The following is a 22,177-nucleotide window of genomic DNA, read 5'->3' as shown; positions in this document are numbered from 1 at the left end:
GTTAATATATTATGTTATATATAATTTTATATACTATATGTAATGTATAGGCATATATATTATAGTATGTGATATACTATGTATATGATATATGTTATATATTGCTATATACTCTTGATATGTAACATATGTTAATATATCATATGCTATATATAATGTTATATATTAGTATATATATTATAGTATACATAATGTTATTAATGTATTTTAATAATATTATTATCTATAGTATTATACATTGCATACTTTATGCATGATATATAATATATATAGTACATATATGTTATATATACATACGTATATTATATACATATATATACACATAGGTATATATACATATATATGTATATACATACATATATATATGTTATATATACATACATACATTATATATATGTATATGTAGTATATATATGTTATATATCCTTACATATATTATATATATGTATATGTAGTACATATATGTTATATATCCATCCATATATTATATATGTATATATAGTACATATATGTAATATATCCATACATATACTATATATATATATATATATATATCTCCATACATATATTACATATGTGCTCTTATATGTTATATAAGATGTTCATGTTATTTAATAATGCTGATGATGGTGATGATAATAATAATAATAATAATAATAATAATTAGTGTTCTATTTATTTATCGATAGTTATTTACTTATTTTATTTATTCATTCATTTATTTATTTATTTATTTATTTATTTATTTATTTATTATCGAGCCCGAACGCCCCCGCGATCCCCGCGTTTCTCCTCCTCCGGTCGCCCCGGCCCGTCCATCCTCCCCCCCCAGCCCCTCCCTCTCCTCTCGGGGGGGGGTGTGTGTGTCCCCAGCGCCCCCCTCCCCTCCCCTCCCTCCCCTCCCCTCCCCTCCCGTCCCCGGCACTATTTCGTGCGGGCGGAAGGACACGTTCTCGCCGCGCCCGGCGCAGGGATCGGCGTTGCGCGCGGGGCGCTGTCAGTCAGCGCGGCGGCGCCGGGACGCGCCGGGCGCAGCGGAGCGGGAGGGACGGACGGACGGACGGACACACGGCCGGCGGGGACACACGGCCGGCGGGGACACCGCGCACCGCCACCGCAGCCTCGTCCGACCGCGCGGGGGGAACGGCCGCCCGCCCCTCCGCCCGCTGCGATGCCGCGGCTCGCCGCGCTGCCCTGGACCTTGGCGTTGCTGGGAGCCGCAGGTAACGGGGCGGCGGCGCGGGGCGAACAATGGGACGGGGCTCGGGGCCGTCTCCGCGCTCCCCGCGCTCCGCCCGCGCCCGCCGTGTGCGGGGCCGGGGGCGGCGTTCGGGGCTGTGTCGGGAGGGGGGCTGCGAGCGGGACCGCGGCTCCCCCGGGAGCGGCGCGGGGTGCGGGGGGAGCGCGCACAATGGGGCGGCGGGGATGCTGCGGGCGCCCTTGGCCGCTCGTGGCGCGGCGCTCGGCAGCGGGAGGAGGAGGAGGAGGAGGCGGTGGCGGTGCGGTGGTGTCGTTGTGTCGTTGTCGCGCCGGGTTCATTGTGGATGTCGAGGATGCTCCAACCCGCCCCTCCCGCCCGGGCGAGCGCGGCGCGGCGAGGGAGGGGATGCGGTGGATGCGGGAAGGGCGGGGGATTGAGCGGCTGGAATAATGGGGAGTGTGGGGGGGAAAGGAATAAGGGGAAAGGGAAAAAAAAAAGGAAAGAAAGGAGGGGCGCGGGCGCTGCCGTTGTGGAGCGGCAGCTGGGCGCGAGCGGCGGGGGGGCCGCGGCCGATGGGCGCGGGGGGGGCCCCGCCGGTGACCGCTCGGGAGCCGCCGGTACCGCCCCGGGAGCGGCAGGTGGGCTGGGAGCGGCCACACCTGGGAGCGGCCACACCTGGGAGCGGCCACACCTGCGCCGGCCCCGCCCCGGCGCGCGTCCGTCCGCCGGGATGCATCCCTGGGGCGTCCGTCCGTCCGTCCGTCGGTCCCCGCGCTGTCCGCCCGCACCGGGGAGCGTTCCCGCAGCCCTTCCGCGCCCGCTCCTGCCCCTGCGAGCGCTTCCCCCCCTGTCCCGTCCTGCGGCTCGTCAGCCCCTTCTTCCACCCCACCCCGCACCCCTCCTGGCCCGAAGCCCCCGCACGGTTTGTCTGTGCCATCGCCACCTCCAAACTGCGTTTGTGCCCTGCAGCCCCTCTCGGCTCGTTTCGCAGCTGCCCCCGTCGCTGCCGGGGGTGCCCGCGGTCCCGGGGTGCCCGGTGCCGGTTTGGGTGCCCGGTGCCGGTTTGGGTGCCCGGTGCCGGTTTGGGTGCCCGGTGCCGGTTTGGGTGCCCATGCCGTGTTACCCCAGCGCTGCTCATTCCCAGCCCTCGCTGCCCGGCTTCTCCTCGCCCCTTCCCTCGGCGCTGTCCTCACCCTCCCTCACTCCCCACGCCGAGGATTCTCCCTCTCCCTCTCCTCTCGCAGTAGCGATCGCTGCCGTGTGGCTCCATCCCAGCCCCGGTGCTGCTGGACCATCGCCACCGGTGTGCTCCGACCCGAGCCACCTGTTTAACGCAGCACAACACCCATCCCTAGCGAGGCACAGCCCTCCCGTGCTGCTGCAGGGCTTCCCTTTAATTTAAAAAAAAAACCATATTGCTGCTTATTAGAGGGGCCGTATGACAAATAAGGGGTGGTTGCGTTCCCGTTTCCAGCAGTTCTCCCCCGTATCCAGCTCTGCATCTGGCTCGGCCACACCCTCCCGTCCCCATCCCTGCACATTCCTGGTCTCACCCGCTCGGAGATGCCAGACTATGATCTGTGATTGCACAGCCCTCGCCTCCCTGACACATCCACACAGGCTTTCTCGGCTGTGGGAGGGGAGAATAAAGCTTTTTTTTTTTTTTTTTTTCCCGGGGAAATAAACGGGAGTAAGCAAAAGAAAAATTATCTGCATATCATCTGTTGCCCCACTCAAATACATGTTTATCCAATAATAATAATTATGAATGTGCAGAGTGCCTAGGGAGCTGCACAGCTGGAACTGTTAAATCAGCATAAAATGGAGAACACAAAAACCAAATAAAATATTAAAAAGCTAGAACAAAGCAGCAGCAGTGTTTATGGTGAGAGCAGCACCCAGCACTTCAGCTCTGCTTTGCACCCTAAAGGATGCTCTGGTTGCCTTTTTTGCCCAGCTGATCTCACTGGGCTGTGATGGGGGAGAAAGGGGTTTGCTCTGGGCTTTGGTTCTGCTGCAGGAGGTGTCATGAACAGGGGGAGCAGCTCTGATGGTGCTGATACAGAAACCCCAACTCCAGCTGAAACGGGAGAGGAGGCAGCAGAGGATGGTTGTAGTGAGGAATCCCTGAGGAGTGTGCTGTCTGAGCCATAGTAGTGGGCTGGGTTCAGAACAAAAGTGTGCCTTTATGGCTTTTGGGATAATTCCACGTTTTATATGTGTCCCTGTGGCCTGAGATAGTGATGATTTATTTAGTCTACGGTTAAATTAAAATATTCTCTGATAATTTAGGGGCTGATTTACAGACACAGCAGATGGCTCATCTCCTTTCATGTACATCCCGAGAACTGGTTTCTTAAATAATAGAGTATTATGTATAAACGTTTTCCTCTGAACCTGAAAATTCCTGACTTGACTGTTGGGGGTTTTTTTTGTGGGTTGTTTTTTTGTTGTTGTTTGTTCATTGGTTTTTTCTTAAGGACGTTTAATATATTAGTAATTTAAGGAATACTCAGTTTTTAAGTGTTAAAGATTGTGGCTGCTCTCCAGGCTGGAATTGCCTTCACTTTTCTTGGCTCATCTCCAGAAACATAAATTTTAACGATAGACTTTCCTGCCACAGGGTAAGTGATTGGTTCCTTGTTAATAGAGAGTGGTGTGGTTTTTTGTGTATGGGGGGGTGGGTTGTTTGTTTGAGAGCTGGGAGGGGGGTGATGCCATGGATTTCCTCCCCTGGCTGGCAGGGAAGCAGAACCAATTGCTGGGGGAGGAGGAGGGGATCCTGCATCTGCTGCCATCAGTCTGCACAGGGAAATAGCTTTAGTGAGAGACAAAAGCACATTTTATGTTCTCATTTCAAAGGCCATACTGCGTTTCTCCTCATTATTGAACACCCCTGGTGATGCTGTTTATACAGAGAATGCAAATTCCATTTTTTTTCTGGTAGGTTTTCCCGTGTGGTTTTTGGGTTTGCAGGGCTGTTATTCCACTGTGACTTGATCTGTCCACGACGATTCTGGTGTGCTCTTAACTCCCAACTTGCAAATAATAAAACAGATAGGATGAAGTTCCCAAAATGCCTCTGGGAGCAGACTGGGAGAATCTGTCTTCTTTGGAAGTGTCATGGCTTTTACACAGGGAACATCAGAAGATTTCAAGTAGGGGCCATGACAGTGATTTTTCAGGTGCAGTGAAAAGACAGTGTCTTTGTTGTTTCCCCAATTTTGTACCTTCACAGGGATCTAAGATGTAAGAGAAAATAAGCAAAGCGACTCAGCTGTAGCCACAAAAGTTGGAAAACAGCGAGGAAGCAAAATTGCGTTGTTTGTCTCGCTCTGTGTAACGGGGAGAATGGGAATAACTGGGCTGAGGGTGTGTCTGTGAAGGGAACTACAGCTCCCAGGCAGCTCCACTCTCCTGGATGGGTCCTTTGCGCATGTTTTCCTAGGAATTAATTAACGTGCCGGTTTTCATCACAACAGTCCTGGAGGGAGGGGAAAAAAAAAAAAGAAGAAAAAAAAAAAAAGAGCCACCAGGCGAGTAGGCTTTGAGCCATTAAAAAAAAAAAAAATCACAGAAGCAAATTTGAAGGTCAGATGCGTGCTGGCCACGGCTCCTTTTGTTTGAGAAAAGCCATTAGGGCGGTGGAAAGCCCCGCAAAGGGATGTAAATGAGGTGGGTTCGGCGGCAGGGCCATTGTGCCCGCTCGGCTCCCGGTGTGGAAGTGCAGCTGCTCATTAGGGGCGATGCCTTTTGAAGTGACCGTGAGAGCCCCCGATGGCAAAAACCCCGCGGCCGCCCCTGGAGGGACGTTGGGATGTGGGGTTTTGGTTTACAGTGGAGGTAGAACAGATAAAAATCGAGGGTAAACTTCAGAATAACATCAATTCGTGGCTTAAAGTCCGGTAGCTTCCCCAGTACCTAAGATGATGCGAAGGCAGGTGATTGCTGTCCATTCCTGCACTGCTGGATCTTCCAAGGATAGAAAAGTGGCGGAGTCACCATCCCTAAAAGTGTTCAGAAAACACGTGGACGTGGTGCTGGAGGCCGTGGTTTAGTGGTGAACACCCTGCTGGGTTGACAGGCTTGATGATTCTAAAGGTCTTTTCCGACCTTAATGATTCTCTGATTCCACGAAAAGAAATTTCGGGAGGGATTTCTTGCTGGAAAGGGTGGTCAGGCACTGGAAGGGGCTGTGGAGTTCCCACCCCTGGAGGTGTCCAAGGACGTGGCACTCAGTGCTCTGGGCTGGGGGACAAGGTGGGCATCGGGCACAGGGTGGACTCGATGGGCTTGGGGGGCATTTCCAACTTCAGTGATCTTGTGATTCCATGAGAAATCTTGTGCCAAAACGCGTGTCCAGGGTAGATGATGATGTGTGTGAAAATGCCCAGGGCCACCTGAGAGCTTCCTTAGAGCATTTCTTGGACCCCCTTATGGGCTTTGACTTCTGAATTTGCTTTTGGTTTAACACAAGCAGTTCCTGTATTTCTCCAAGCAATCTTGGGCAAACGTAGAACATCAGTAACCTGAGTCCTGAGAACTTCAGATCTTTTGGAGAAGCTGATTTTTGGGGAATAGGTAACAATGGAAGGTTTCTCCTGGGAAGCAAGTGCAGGTTGCTGTAGGACACCAGGGTCCTGGGAAGCAGCAGCAGCTGTGGGGTGTATTCACACAGCTGGGTGAGCTACCAAGATCTTTAAGGTCACATCTAAAAGGGAATAACCAGCATGGAGATTTGGGAATCCTTTAGACCTGTGTGTTTGCAGCAGAAGTCAGGGAGCCTTGTTCTGTTTGAAGAAAATAAGATGCTTGTGCCTGAGCACTAATATGTCTCAACTTCCTGCTGTACATTCAAAAACAGCCCTCAGGTTTCAAATGAAGGAGAGAAACTTTCAGCTCAAGTCTGTAATTGTTCACTGCAGCTTCTGTGTTTCTGCCCTGCCCTGGGTGACAGAGGTACCAAAGATCTTCAAGGTTCTGACTGTCCACAGGTAAACTCATCATTAGGGGCTTAAAGCCAGGTCCCAGAGGGCCCCAAATGCAGGGAGGGACAGACAGTGACCCCACAGCTATTCCTGCTGCCCTGTGTCATGGCAGGGGTGAAGCCTCTGTCTGTGAACCTGATGCAAGAAAATTAAGTTTAGGCTGGAGACAGTAATGTGAGACGTGCTGTGGTTGATCCATCATCTATTTGCATCCTGGATCTTGTGACAAGACAGACAGAGAGCTCTGGATGTGTTGGGAAAACTGGGAGTTGCCTGATTTATTACTCTCCTGGTGGAATAATGTGGAAAATATTCTGGAAATCCAGTGGAGTGGTTAATTTCGAGTTTATTTCGAGTTCAAACAAAGAGCCCTCACCTCGTCAGGTCGTTGTTGGTCAGCACAGGATGCACAGAAAGAAACTCCTGCCTGGTTTCATTGTTGTGGAATTACCAGTTTCGTCCTGCCTTGAGTCAAAATATTTGGGCTTCCTTTGCAAAATGTTTGTGTTTAAGGCTGTTCCAACTGTTGGGTCTCTGTAAATCAGGGTGGGCACTTCTCAGAGTTTGTTACTAAAATCAGGCAAGTCAGGTGAGTTCTCTGACGATGCCCCTGCTCATCCCCCAGCGTTGGGAGTGCTGGGACAGAAACATCCCTGGACTTACTGGGGTGAGGGCAGGGAAAGGCTCGGAGCATCTCTGCTGTGGGAGGAATCCAGAAAGGCACGAAGAGAAGACCCAAAGGGATGTTATTGTGGATAAACACCTGGTGGGAAGGAGTGGAGAAGACACCCAGGCTCTGCTGGGGTGCCCAGGACAGGACAGGAGACAATGGCACCAGGTGGAATATAGGAAATCCTGTCTGAACGTGGCAAACAGAACGAACCCCCCTCTTTTTTTTTTTTTTTTTTTTTTTATTTAATTGACCCCTGGGACAGGTTGTCTGGAGAGACTGGCATTTAACACCCACCTGGACACACTCGTGGATAATCTGTTGCAGCTGATCCCCTCTTGGACTGGATGATCTTGAGATGTCCCTTCCAACCTCAATTATTCTGTGATTTCAGAACAGCAACTCTTACAAAAATATTTATAATAGGCACTTGTTTAAATATTTAATTTACTTTTTTTTGTTTATATCAGTGATATGTATCAACCTGGAAACTTTAAGATAAACGAGAGTGTTAATTATTGGCTACTGGTTTATGGTTAATAATTTACTACGTTGACTGACTTGAAATATAATTCCAAAGACATGAATGGGAGTGTTTAAACTTGTGTGAGAAGGTTGGGAAGTGTGTGAAATAAAGGGTTAGGTGAAGGAATGAGTCAGTTAAACATATTCAGGCCCCATTTTGGGCAGAGTAGGGTTTATCAGTGCATGGAATAGGAGAGACCTGGCTGGGTTGTACATGGAACGTGGTAAATCAGGTGGTAAATCATGAAAAGTGGTGATGAAGATTTTAGGCAATGGAAATCCAAACTTGTCTCCAGATTTGAATGGGCTTTTCCATATGTTTCATCTCCTGTCTCAAAAGCAACTCCATAAAAAATACTTTAAACATTACTTGAGCTGCAATATATTCATGCAGAAGTCAGTTAATTGTCCCCGAAATTAAATCGTAAGATTGTAACATTTCTTGTTTGCTGAAGAAGAAAACCCCAAACATTTCTTTAAAATAAAAACAAGGCGCAGTTATTTGCAGTGAGTTCCAACTGCAGCCTTTTTAACGTGAAGATTGATGTGCATTAAGCATTCAAAAATTTAAATCCCGTTTCTTTCAGCGCCTTCATATCTGGGATATTCAAGGCTGCGTTTCAACACGATACAAAAGATGAACAGCCAGTTTGGTGGTGTTTGCACAATATTGGCAAATTGGGCTCTTAATGTGCGGTATTATTGCATAATCTGCTGTTTAAAATAAACAGTGGCAATAATTGAGGGAACCTCGGAATCTGGAGATGCTCGTTGGTGGTTCTTCAGAGCCCACGGAGAGCAGCCTGTCTGTGCATATTAATCACCCTTTCAAAGGAAGTTTGCCTTATTTGCATTGTGTGTGCTCTGAGCAGTCCCACAGTGTGGCTGGGAGAGCAGAGAGGCGAGGGGGGGGGGGCTGGAATTGTTGTTCTCAAAAGGGTTTTTTATTCCATTCAAGTGGGAAGGCTGAATGCGGGAGAATCAGAGCAGTGTTTGGGGCAAGAACAGCCCCTTTTGGGGCTCGGGGAATGTGGAAACCCGGCTTGGAGGGTCTGAGCAGGGACACCCTGGTGTGGTGTCACAGATCCACAGCCCAATGTGCCAGTGGATCCAGGGGTTATGGGGAAGTTGGGGTTGGAAATGAAATACTGGTGAAATCTTCCGGGTTTTGCCTTTTATGGACACGGTTGCAGGCCTTGAACCCTCTGGAAAACATGTGGGAGGTGTAAACACTGGGGAAATGGTCGGGTTGTCTGAATATTTTATCTTGGGGATAACAAGGTTTCTTAGGCTGCATCTGGTAATGTGGTTTTTACCTTAATTCAGCTGTTACTGTGGAGCCAGGTGAGGTGATGTGTTAATGAGCTGCAACCTTTGTATGAAAAAAATCCAGAAAAGGTGAACTTCTGGTTACTTTTCCACGAGACATCCTTGTATAAACAAGGAATGTGTCTGACAGCCTCAAAAAACCCTAAAAGCTCTTCCTTTTCAGGTTTTGAAGCATGAACTTTGGTGACCAGTCGATGTTTTGATCAGTGATGGCTCATGAACTGTTTTGTTTGGTGTTGTGAGAGACATACAGATAAAAGATACATGTGTATAAATATATATATATTTGTGTAGGACACCCTAGTGGCAATTTTCTTTGGGCACAGGGAGGAGGAAATTGCAAATGGAGCCTGTGTTTGCAGGGGTTTTAAGCAGCAGCACCAACAGGTTGATGATGATCAACCTCATCTGTTCCTGCAGTGATTTGTTTCTGCTCAGGGCAGTGGAGAAATAAAGACTTTTGTGGGGAGCTGCAGTTCAGACAGCTCAGATAAGCCCCGTGAGATGTTATCAGAGGGTGCTGCTCACTCAATAATATTGAGCTGGGCTGGTTGCTGCAGTCCTCGACCCCTCTTTGATTTTCCTTCTGTTATCAACCACTTGGGCATATTTTCTGACACGGGAATCATTTTGTTCTGCTGTGAACTGTCAGACAGTTCCCTTTTAGCGTGGAATTCAAGAGTGAGGGACTGTAAACTGTGAAGGTTTTAAGAACAGTTATCCCAGGGCTTTGGAGAGCAGAACAGTCTCCAGTGTGGCTGTTCTGGCTGGGCTGAGGTTGATTTTAACCTGAAAAGGTCTTTGCAGAAGTGAATCACTGGGATGGAGCTTTTGGTGGTTTTGTTCTTGCTCTCTGTGCTCAGAATGGTATTTTCAATGGATTTGTTTGTTGTGGACATGAGGAACTTTTGTGTGAGTGATGCAAGAAGACAGGAAGAGAATTCTCTCAACAAATGTTCATTTTATTGTGTTTTAGTGGGAATTGTGGGGTTTGCAGTGTGTGTGTGCAGCTGGGGGTGTTCTGGGGTGGGGACTGATGGATTTTCATGATGGATCAAAGCTCTGCCCGTGTGTCAGTGCTGTCACCACACCTCCAGTCAGAAGGGAAGACTCCAAACCGTCAGTGCAACACACTTTGCATCACTTGGAGCACTTATTTGCTCCATATTTTCATATAAAGCACGTTGCACTTGCAGCATTTAGAGGTGGAGTGTAGGAGCAAATAATACACCCAGCCAATGTTGATGTTATATTTCCCTTTAGCTGCCTCAGTATTGTTGTATAATTAATATTAATTGCTGAATAGTTGTGGAAGGTATGGCACGGTTATGATAAAACAAAGCACTCAGTGCACACCTGGGTGTGCTTTGAAAGCCTTACAATAACCATTTTTAAACTCCCTCTCTAGTTGTGGGTATAAATAACACACAGCAACGTGCATAAAACATCTTTGTGCAGCTTGGGATGTGTGCAAAATGCATACCCACAGTATGGGCTAACTGTAATTTTTTGGGTGCTTAATTTTGTATTTTTTCAGTGTGTTGGTAGTGAGAGAAAGTCACCAGGCACTTGTGTGCAGCATTTTAGAAAAACACAATCGGCAGCTGCTTGTCCAAGTCCCTTATTAAATTATTCTGAGCCTGCAGAAATCAAAAGAACAGACACAGGAACCGTGTTTGTGTCGTGTTTTCAGCAGATAATCCCTCAGAAGTATAACATGCTTTTAGGGGTTGTGAACAGACTCACAGAATTACTCTGCAGTCCCCTAAATCCTTTTGGAGTTTAATCTCCTCATGATCTGTGGGATGCAACTTGAAGGCATTTAGCATTTATTATTGTTTCCTCCCCGGTGCTCGGTGTTTGTTTAGGAATGGAGCAGGCACGTTGGAACAGCGTTAGGAAAATCAAATGTGTGTCTGTGTTTATTATGGACACAGCCTGCAAGGGACTGAGAGAGCTGCTGCAAGTGGAAATCTTAATGAATGCCACGAGGAGGAATAAATCCTTGGGATTCCAGCTGAGTTCTGCTTAAGGAAACCCGTTGCCTGTGAGAGGAGGGATGGCACATAGAGATTTAATTTCAATGGAGTCCCTTCTAGCTTTGCGGTTGGGTTTTTGGGGTTTAGCTCTGTGATTTTTCTCCCTTTCTCTGTACAATGAATATTTCATTCAATGCTTCATTTGTGCAGTAAACTCAGGGGAGTTTGTGCTTCCTGGCCAGCAGTGATGTGGAGCTGCAGTTACAGGTGTGTCTGTGCCTGGGAGAAGAGTGAGAGTTCTGCTGGGGAACGTTTCTGTGTCATGGAATAAAAGTGATTTTTTTTGTCTGGGTGCTTGGAAATGGGTGTTTCTGTGGGGAGGGTGCTTTTATTCCTGGCAAAGGAGTGGGTTTTGTGGCCATGCACAGGAGGGAAATCCTGCACTTGGGCTGTGCAAAGCTGTTATCAGCCCAGGGACAGCCGTGGATAATATCCAGGAGGGACCTTGTCTCCCCTGGAGGTGTTGAGGGATCACCTGTCCTGGGAAGGTTCCCAGTGGTTCCTCGAGTGGAGAGCAGTGTAAATCTGCAGAGTGGCCGTTTATTTTTAAACAAGCAGGGCTTCCTGGGAGTTGAAACGATCTGTGATGATCTTCCTGGCAAAAAAAAAAACCAAAACCCAAGGCTTTAATGAAAGAGGGAAGAATTTGCCTTGTGAGGAACAGGACCTGCCTTGCTGCTCCTGCTGCAGTGAGTGTGAGCTGTGGATGGGATGAGCTGTGGGTGGGGAGCAGGAGATGCACAGGGATAAACAGGGATCTTCTCCTTGCTCCCACTCCCAGCTCAGCTGAACGGTGGCACCGCTGGTACCTCAGCCAAGCTGTCACCAGCTCGGAGTATTTCACACCTCGTTCTGTTGGGAGAACAGAAACCTTCTTCTCTTACAAACAGCAAAGCTGAGCATCATCAAGCAAAGCATTAAAGAGGCTCCTTCCTGAGATCCTCCCTTTGCTCGGTCTCTGTGCCAGAAGAAGACTTGCAGTGTAGCAAAGTGTTTTCACTCAGCTCTTTTTAAAAATACACTTTCTGAAGCAGTTATATTTCCATTATTTCACTAAGTAGACACTGAATATTCAGGTTAAACAGGCAGCTTTTGCACTTGGAGCAGAAGGACAGCTAAAGTGTGTTCACCTTGTATTTTTCCTGTACTCTGTGCCTGGTCACAGAGCAAACACACTGCAAATATTTGTCCTTTTATCAACAACAATCATTGGTTTTTGCTTATATAACAAGGGTAGAAGTATTTGGACAAAAGCTTGCTGGGTTTGCATGATTTTACTGGGAAAATAATAACTTTTGGTAAATGAGAGAACTCTAAAAGGTTTTTTCTTTTTAATGGGTAATGGTAATAATCCCCTAAGAAGAGACTGAATATATCAATTATCTATAGCTGAAAGTCCTAATGAGGATTTCAAAACTTCACCTGCAGATGAAGAATACTTGTTTGATGAAAAAGGGTCTAGATTTAAATGAAATCACAAACCAAATGTGGACCAACCTGACCGTTTTTGTTGCAGTTATCCATGAATTTAAGGTTGTTTTCCTGTGGCTTTGTAGCTGCAGTCACTCGGGCAGGTCTAGGGAATGATTAGTACCCTATTCCAAAGCTTCTGTGTATTCCCAGTAGTTGTTTTTCATCAACCTAAATTGGTACATACAAAGCAGACTTGAGATAAAAATAGCAAATCCCACACTCCCTTATTTTGTGTGTTCAGGCCCTGCATTATTTATGGCTTTCTGCAGTGTCCTTTGTGTACAAATGCAGTTGTGATTTATTATTTATTGGGACAAGCAGAAGTAGCTCCAAGTATTAAAACCCCGAAAGATAAAGGTATTTTCTTATCAGGTGAATGGTTTTCTTATCTCCTTTTCCTTGAAGATTGCAGGGAGTAGTGGGAGCAGAGGAATTCAGCTGAAGTGGTGAGTGAAAGCAATGCTGCTGATTCCCTTGGAATTTAGCACTTTAAATGGATTAGAACTAAAAATACCCCTGCCTGGCATTGCATCACGTCCAGAAGCCTTTTAAAGTATCTGCATTTACATGTTTGATGTCAATTGAAAAGCGTTTCCACACTGGAGCTCAGTGAGAGCCCCGTCCATGGGGGCTCTCTGGGAATCAGGGTCTGCAACATCTGAGAGTGGGGCATGGCCTCACATTGAAGGTGCATTGGGGAAGGGGGAGCCCAGAAGCAGCACTTTGGGAAAGAAAAGGTGATCTTTGTTCCATACAGGCTGTGCAATTCACTCCTGGGACGTGTGGGAGCTTTAACAAGAATCAGCCTTTTGGGACTTTGGCTGGGGGTGGGATCTTTGAGCATCTTGACCAGCTGTTGATCAACTCTCCTGCCAATTAATTCACCCAGAGCTCCTGTTCTGTCCTTTGGGGAAATGTGGGAACACTGTTAGGGCTGGAGATGTGCCCCTGCTTATCCTCACAGAAACATAAAAATGGTATTTTAGCAGTGCAAAGGGAAATAACTGGGTTTGGTGCTTTTCTGAGAGCCTGGAATTTCATTACCACAGAGGAGGGAGCTTTGATTTAAATTGTGGCTCGTGCTTCTGTTCTGTTTGGACAAACTTTACTTTCACGTGGCAATTAAATGATCTTGGTGCCCTTGTAGAGGGGCTGAAGCAGAGAAATACATCATCACACAGTACTAATTGGGGTCTTTTAAAGGAGGTGTGATGATACCACTATGTCAGACATCCTCATGCATTCTTAGTTTCTAAACTGCTGAGAAAAGTGTTATAAATCCATGCAGTATTTTTTTTTTTTGCTTTATACTGAATATTTCTGTTAATTTTTGGCCTGTATTTACTGTAACAGAAGCTGTGTGTTCAGTAGCTCTAAAGATGAGTCTCTGCTGATGTTGAAGGTCTGGTTTGGGGTTTAGGTGATGCTTCTGCAGGTTTCCAGAAGCTGAGGAAGGGTGAAGTGCCCTGTTATCCTGATGGATTTGATGGATCAGCTGCAGGCACTGCAGGGAAGGGTTTTTGGGTTGTGTCTGCTTTCATCTCACTGAGATGTTCAGAGAGGTCATAAATCAAAGCCAGGTAAGATTTGGGAGCTGTGGTCCAGGTTAACATTTTGGACTCCACTAGATGGCACTGATTTATTGTGCTGTTGATAAAAAAAACCCCACCAAATGCAGTTTTGTGAATTACAGAGGGAGGTTTTTATTTTTGGAGCAGGAACCATAAATAAGGTGATGAGGATGCTGAATACTTATCTACTTGTCATATATATATATATATATATTCCTTCATGACCCCTTGCTTTTGAAGTGAAGCAGTGAACTGATATTTTGGATGGGATGGGTAAATCACGAGCACATCTTTTAAATATTTAGAACTGGGGACCCATCTCAAAACAAACACTTATTTTTTCTTATCCTCTGTGTGTGAACATCCTCTGTTGATCAAAGGCAAGAACCTGCTGCAGTGTGTTGGTGCAGGCAGCGTTGGGATGGATGGGTTGGGATGGATGGGTTGGGATGGATGGGTTGGGATGGATGGGTTGGGATGGATGGGTTGGGATGGATGGGTTGGGATGGATGGGTTGGGATGGATGGGTTGGGATGGATGGGTTGGGATGGATGGGTTGGGATGGATGGGTTGGGATGGATGGGTTGGGATGGATGGGTTGGGATGGATGGGTTTTCCAGAGCTGTGTCTCCAAACATCGTGGGATTTTGGGCAGGGCAGGGAAGGAGCATTCCTGGTGGATTCCAATAATCCAGGTACTGACTTTGGTAGCACCAGGTGATTTCAGTGGGGTGGTGCTGAGGGGCACTGGGTGTTCCAGGAGTGTTTTACTCCACCCTAATGGCCAGGACAGGTATTATGTGCAGTGGATACCCCAGGAGTTCTCCCGGAGCTGTGTCCTGAGAGCCAAGCCCTGGGTGAGGGTCCACTGGAGGGGCCAGGCTGGGACCTGCCCCTGCCATCCCTGAGAATGTTACTCTGGGAAGGACACTGGGATAGTCTGGGACTCACAGCTCTCCATTTTTGGCTTGCTGGCAGCAAATTCCCCCGTGGAGCTGGAGGATGTGTGGCTGGGACAGAGAATTCCCAGCATCCTCCGAGCAGGTACCTGAGAGCTGGAGCTCGAGGGAGGCATCAGCAACTTCATCTCTTTTGCCTTTTTTTCCTGCGTTTTCTGTGCCATCAAATGGCACCACGAATGCCCAAGCCCTCAGTCCCGAGGCAGCCCAGGAGCTGTGCCGCTCAGCGTTCAGGATGCTAATGAGGATAAATTCTGAGGAAGCCTTTGTTCCACCAAACCTCCTTCTCTTCGTGTGATCTCCCTTTCCTTCCAGGCGAGGGGGAGCTGTGAGCAGAGCTGCTGTTTTACCTCGGCTGACTCTGCATCCCCGGCTCGTGGGTGTTTTAATCTGGTGCCACACGAGAGGGATGGAGCTGCTTCTCTCAGCTTTGGGTCTGAGTCACAGGGGGGGTGCAGGGCCAGCTCCCCCCACAAAGTGCAGCCTGTGGGGGTTGTTTCCTTTGTCTCCCTTTCTACTGATTTGGAAGGAAATGATCTTCCAAGGAAATCAGGCTCCCTTTTGCCATTGGCAGTATGTGCTTTCTGGATCCAGCTGGATAAATGGATTTTTGATAACTTTTTCATGGCAGGTGTGGCTCCAAGTGCCTGTGTGTCCCCAGGGCTACTGGGGTCGGGTGTCCTTTGGATAAATCACAAATCAGCCTAAAAAAGGGGGTTTCCTGGAGCGGCTCTGGGTGTGTTTGGTTTGTTGTGGGGGATAATCGGAGCCCAGGGGGGTGGGCAGGGGGTGGGTGATAAGCACAGGGTCTGTGTTCCAGAACAGAAGGTGGAATTGGAATTTATTATCTGCCATTCTTTGCAAGCAGATGGAAAACACTCTGCTCATGAATTTGCAAGGGAAAGGATTTTGGGAGCAGGCTTTGCATGTGTCCTTCCCCCTTCTATTTGCCATCCTTCAGTCCTACCTTGTTATTGGAGGTGAACTTGGGGGATGTTCTGAGTCCTGTTGTTGAGGTGGATAACCGGGGTGAAAAGTCCCCAAACCATCCGACCTGAACATGTTAAATCGATGGAAGAACTGTGAATAAAATAAGGATGGTCGAGGATTCTCATCGCGCAGTTTGCATTTTTTAACGTAGCAAGAACCTCCATCCTGGAGATAATGGTCCCGTGAAAAAGGGGGAGTTGTTGAGGCCAAAGATGCCACGAATTTAATAAATGAGCAGCTGAATAACTGGCTCAACGGGGCACAATTGTGTGTTGGAGTTGGGTCTTATTTGTTTGTAGCTTTTTTCAAGTGGGCGATTAATTAAGTTGATCGTTTGTTTTGTTGGGTTTTTTCCCGTTAAGTGAGTGTTAAAACAGGTAATTCTCACCCTGGGAATGACAAGGAGCTGACTCCAGGTTTGCCTTAGCTGTGTTCTGCTGCAGATGGAGGGCAGATAAGAGCACTTGGGAATTAAGCATTTGTTTCTTTTGGCAATTAAGTGCCCTCTGGGTGTCTGCCCTGGGGTCTTCAGGCTGTGATCGGGCATTGCAGAAGTCCCTAAATATACCAATTGTATAGAAATTGTATACAAATCGTATACCAATTGTATACAAAATATACCAATTGTATAGAAGCAGTAGTAACCCTTTATCATTGATTACTTTCGTGATTTTATTAATTGGGGCAATTTTTTTTTTAAATTTTATTTTTTTATTATTTTGTTTTGTTTTAATTTATACGTTGTAGTAATGTTGCTGGTTGCTCTGGCAGGGGCTTTTTCTGCTGCAAAATAAAAAGCCTTCCGAGGGCAGCTCGAGGTGTGGAATGAGCCAGATGGTTACTTAACCTAAATCCTCTGAATTCCCTGAGGACTCCAGGCCCTCGCTGCTCCCTGGGAAGTCTGGGCTCCTTTAGCTCGTGGCTGGGGCTGCTGGGAGGTGATGGGAGCACTTTATGGAATGTCCAGCTGGTCCCTGTCAGCACCTGCAGGGCTGGAATATCCCAGGCTCTGGAGCCGTGGGGGAGGCGGTGCCAAAAATCAAGGATCTCCTGGATCCAGGGCGTGTGGAATTGCATCAGAAATGGGACTTGGAGCTGTCTCTCTGCAGCTCTGGAGGCAACTCAAGTGAATGTTTGTTTGGGTTTTCCTTCTAATTAAAAAGGAAATAAAAGTATATTATGAATGTCGACAATGGACGAAGTAGAGAAATCTTATTTTCATGCATTTCCATTTTAGTGGAAGGCCTTGAGATCAACCACTTGTACTCTACCATTTCCATTTCTAGTATACTGTGTATATATTACAGTGTATTTTCACCGTTTCAGTGGTGTTTTGTGAAGCTCTGACTTGCCATTTCTGCCTTCCATCATGAGAGATATCACATCATCTCTTTTCTGCCCCTCTATCACTTGGCAGCAGCAGGAAGGGGCAGAGATGACAGAGCAGTTATTGCCCACTGAAGGCTGAGCAGGTCCAGTATTTCCTGATCCCTCACAGATTTCTGCTCCAGAATTAGAAACCCGGGGTATAAATCGTGCTGCCACTTCCAATTAATCACAGCCAGGCAGGAGCTGCCTTGTTCTCCTGCCCCTGAGGAGCAGCTGCACCGGGGACTTTGGTGTCCTGGCAGGACAATGTTCAACTGTTCCACTTCCAACTGCTCCTCCTCGCTCCTGGCTTGGTGGGGAGGGTTTGGTGGGTTCTGAGATGTGAGAGGGAGCACGAGGTGGGGAAAACCCTGGCAGGAAATCGCCTCCAAATGCCGTCGTGGAAACCTCGGCCTTTCAGCTGAGATGCACTTGAAAAAGCAGCTGGAAAATAAATGAGGAAGAAGGAAAAATTGTCCTTTCTGAAAGGGGGGGACACCCCATTTTCAGTGGAAAGTGTATTTAAGGGGGGATTTTAGAGCTGAGGGGTTTCAGGGAGTGATGTGGCTTGTGCTCAGATAAAATCCCTCTGTTTCTGCCTGGTCTTCCCGAGAATATGCCCATGTTTTCCAGAGGGGATTTTATGAACTTCACAGGCTAGAAAGTGTGGAGAGAACTGGGTACTTCCCTCCTGGTTTGTGCATGTGGGTTTCTGCACAGGAAACCTGAATTTCTGCAAGGTGAGGTGCTTGAGAAAACAGCCAGAAGAGCAGAGATAATGGATCAGTTGTTTAATGACATGTTTATAACTTGTATTTAGGTGGTTTGGGTTAATTCTTGGAGATGGCATAAAGTAACAGTGGAAGATTTTTCTTTCTCTTCTCTCACTAAATGCTCCATTACTCGCCTAATCCATCCAGTAATTGTGGCTAATTGAAGCTTAAAAACACATTCTTATTTATGTTTTCAGCAGTAATAATTTTTCCCCCGAAGCCCAGTGAGTCATGTTCTCAGAGGGGTTTGTTGCTGTTCCCTCTGACAGAATTCCTGCTTCCAGCCATGGAGGAGATCCCACATTGCTGTGCCATCTGTTACCAAACTTTGCGAGTTTGTTTTTCCCACTTTGCAGCAATTTGAGGGAGAGCAGGGGAAACAGAGCAGGTGATTAAAAGTGCAGTTCCAGTGGGGTTTCAGTGGTGCAAAAACGTGGGTGTGAGGAGCAGAGAAGGATGAGGATCTGCCTTGGGGGTTTGGTGTGTTCCAGATAATTTCACTCAGATATTGTGACCAAACCTGCAGGTCCCTCCCTGTATTTACCCTGTCATTAACCAATTTCATTGTATTTTGTATTTTTGAAGTGGTGTCTTGCTGTAATTGCAGCTCGTTATCTCTGCTCTGCCGAAGTGGAGGGCTGGGTTGTCCCAGGAGGTCGTGGCTGATGATAAAATCACCTTGCATGTTAGTTCTGATTCCCCACCAGCCTCCCGAGTGCATTTTTTAATGAGCTCACACAGTAGAAAGCTCCATTGTTCTCTCCACAAACAGTTGCTGGCTTGTGCTGCTTTGGAGGGCTCTGCTTGGGCAGAATTCTTTGCTCCTCTGGGACTTGTCATTTGGGTCTGGCATTTTCTTCAATAGATGCAAAAAGGGGAAAAAAAAAATCATCAAAATACGTATTTAATTATTTGTGTGTTAGTGATGTGAAGCTCCCACTTCATTATTTGGTAGAGACAATCTTTGAAACAGAATTTTGAGGAAGCTCAGTCAGAACAAGAGTGAGCAAACAAGGCTTGGAGCAACACTTGGGAGGAAAATGCTTCTTAAAACTCAACTCCCCCGTCATTGATGGGGCTGATTTTAGGAATAAGTTGATTGGACGTGAAGTACATAAATACTGCTGCAGAGCTGAAATTATCTTTGGGTCATGTGGGTATTTATGTCTGTGCAGCTGCATTGCTGCCACAGCACGTGAGCAAAGGCAGTGTCACATCTATGTTTTTGTAGAGAAAATTTTGCCCTCTATTATAACAGAAGTTGGGGGTTTTTTTCCCCAAATATTCAATTAGCAAGCTTGGATTTTTATCTTGTTCTGTCACAAGACAAATCCTACCCACAGTTTGGATTCCCTGGCCCTATTAACTTATGCCCCAAACCGTTTTTCCCCTCCCTGTGCATTAACCAGCACATCTGTCCCCAGATGTTCAGGGGGGTGTTAAACTGATTTACACTTCCATGGTTCAGGTCCTTGCTGAGCTTTGAGTGTGATTTACACTGGAAATAGGATATTTTCAGTGGGAAAGCAGTTCTGATTAACACTTGGCAGAACTTTAAGACTTGCTGTTCGTGTCAGAACTTAAGGAATTTTGTGCTGGGATGCGAAGTCCTGGCCCCCATCAGCATTCACTGCTGCATCTGGCACTTGGATGAGAGGCTTTTGTACACACAGGTAAATTGAGATTCCTCAAAATTCCTGCTCCTGAACTCCCCTGCTCCCGAAACACTCCCTTTATGGTCTTTTAGTGCCTGGTTTCTGCTGTTCTCAGAGACAGTGGTTTTTAAACAGGATATATCACATTTGGCTGAGGGAGCCCCACGGGGTGATTCTGCCTTCTGGAGAGGGGCAGCTAAAAGAGAGTTCTGGGGTGTCTTTTTAGGAATTCTGTCTGTAAATTCTGGCAAACAATCCACTCTTTTTAGAAGTTCTACTGGATTTATAATGTGGTGACTACTGGGGCTCCTCATATTCTGGTTCCAGACACATCCTTAAGGCTTTTATCTTGAAATAGCCTTGACTGTTTTTATTTATTAATATTATTTGTTCTCCTCAAAGGAGTAATACATTTATTGTGAGCTGTGAATCATCTCCTTCATGTATTTTTTTGAAATCTTTGGGGAAGAGCAGCCTGGAAGTTCCTCACATTCAACTTCTCACCTAAAGGATGTGTCAGTGTGTGTCCAGATCCCTGGGAAATAGCTGTGCCTGTGATTGTCATATCAATTAAGCTTTGGCTGTTCTGCTCCATGTAAGATATTATTAGCTGTGCTGAGCGTCCAATCCACCCAAATCCAACAGCTAATCCACTTGTTTGAAGATCATTTTAATTCTGCCCAGCACTAGAAGTGTTTGTTGGTGCATGTTGAGTGTTCTCTGATGGTTTTGCTGTGACTGCAGTGGCTTCAGGAGGGTGGTGGTTGCTGGAATGTCAGGGAATTAAACCAAGGAAGCAGTGACAGCTCCTGGGGAACACAGACCTGGCTGGTGCTGATGTGCTGGAGCTTAACAGTGAGCACTGTCAGAGAGCAGGGGGTGATGTGCAGCAGCTTTAGTCACAGGCAAGTCATGGACAGAGTGCAATTGTTTTTAAAATAAATGCTCACGAGTCTCCCTGGGTGGTCTCAGTAAGGAAGTCCTAAACTCTGCGTGTTAAGAGCTCTTATTCCCTGTGCTTTCTCTCGGGGGTGTGTCTGTACCTGGCTGATAATGCCCACAAGAGCAGCCCTCTGTTTAGCAGCTGGGAAGAGCTCGGGAAATCAAAGGCGTCTTGTTGCAGTGATTCCCCATCAGTGCTGCCCAGTGATCTCCTCTGGAAAGAACAGTTCTTCCAGATAACTTCCTCGAGGTGTGAGAACAGGCTGCTGCTGCTGGAGTGTGAGCCAGGGCAGTCCCTGTGTCTCACCTGAGCTGCTGAGCATTCCTGGATCTGTCATCCAGCGGGTCTGGAGCTGCTGGCTCCAGGTGTCTGCTCTGGGATGATAAAATGGGATATTCCAGTAGGGACAGTTTCCACCTACACTGGTTCTTGATGGTTTTCTGCTCCTAAAAATGAAATTACAGCTGGCAGCATCTTGTTTTCCCTTTATCACTGTAAAAGCATAATTCTGTTCTGCACCTCAGTGTGTTCTGGGCAACCACCTGCAAAGGCTGATAGTGGAATAACACAATGCTCCTGTGAGCACTGAAGGTGTTGTCTTTCCCTGTCCTTGGATACCTTGTTAGACACAGCTGTTAACACCTTTTACAACCCTATTAACCCTTTTTACAACATTTTCTCTGGGTTGTGTGTTACTCTGTTGCTCAGAGAAGCTGTGACCATCTTTATATTTAATTCTTCACCTTCAGCTACTTCTTCAGAACTCTGGGGATCTGATTGCCCCTCGGACTGGAGGCCAAAACAGGCCAAACTGTTTGTTTTGTTTGACCACCTGAATTCCAGTGGGAAGCCACAGCACCCCAGTAAATAACCTTCCCACTGGGGAACTCCGTGACCAGCTCCTTGTCTAACTTGCCCCCAGCAGCTTTATAAAAGGGGTTATTTTCCCCCACTGTGCTCGGATGATGTGAAATGAGCATTAAACCCTGCTCAGCACAGATGCCCTTTTACACAACTGACGTTCCTTGTGCAAGGAGAACCACCCCATGCAGCCAAGGGATGGAGAGCCGGAAATCCCTGGATGCCAGGGCTGGATAGGGAGCTATTCAGCCCTCTGCCCACACAGCTTCCAGGGGACTTGCAGCCAAGACCTCGCTTGGCAGCAGCTGCTTGATTTTTATTTATTTATTTATTTAAAAAATGCATTGAAACGATCATCTCCTGCACACAACTCTCGCCTAAATTTCCTTGTTTTCAGACCTCTCCAAACTGGCCCTTTCCATCTGAAGGGAGTGGGTTAAACTCCTGTGAATCCCTGCCTGGGGAGGGATTTTGGCAGTGCTGGGATTGCTTTTTCTAATGGTGCTGGAATTTTCCACGGGTGGGAAAGCTCAGTCCATGTGTTTTTCAATGTGTTCATTGAAAATCAGCCCAACTGGTGTGGAAGGGGTTGGGAACACGCACTAAGGGCCAGGAGGTGATGGCTTGGGATGTAATGGGGAGGCAGGGAATCCATGGATACCCCTCCCAGCCTCCCTGGGGTTCTGGGATGGACTCTGCAGCATTTGGGATTTCCAGGTGGCTCCCAAGAGGATTGCAGACATCCCTTGTGGCAAAGATTCCCATAACTGGGGAAACAGCTGATTTTGTCCAATTTTCTCTGCTAAAGACACATTTCTGAGCAGTGGGACAG

The 22,177-nt window shown here is 47.0% G+C and overlaps 1 protein-coding gene across 12 annotated transcripts in view; it reads left to right on the top strand.

The window, feature by feature from the left end:
- The first annotated feature begins 1,052 nt into the window (after window positions 1-1,052).
- NCAM1 (neural cell adhesion molecule 1) overlaps window positions 1,053-22,177 on the top strand; it is a 92,071-nt gene continuing 70,946 nt past the window's right edge. For 4 of the 12 annotated variants that reach the window (XM_032709736.1, XM_032709735.1, XM_032709734.1 and 1 more), the window contains exon 1: window positions 1,053-1,223. In XM_032709736.1, the coding sequence (XP_032565627.1) occupies window positions 1,172-1,223 (52 nt within the window). In that variant the 5' untranslated portion in view covers window positions 1,053-1,171. The remainder of the gene's footprint in view (window positions 1,224-22,177) is intronic. The other 8 variants (XM_032709739.1, XM_032709738.1, XM_032709737.1 and 5 more) reach the window with 5 other exon arrangements.

This window comes from Chiroxiphia lanceolata, chromosome 23, assembly GCF_009829145.1.
Source record: "Chiroxiphia lanceolata isolate bChiLan1 chromosome 23, bChiLan1.pri, whole genome shotgun sequence".
In the NCBI taxonomy this organism is placed as follows: domain Eukaryota; kingdom Metazoa; phylum Chordata; class Aves; order Passeriformes; family Pipridae; genus Chiroxiphia; species Chiroxiphia lanceolata.
Note: the sequence above shows the minus strand (reverse complement) of the source record. Positions and strands in the feature narration are given on the sequence as shown.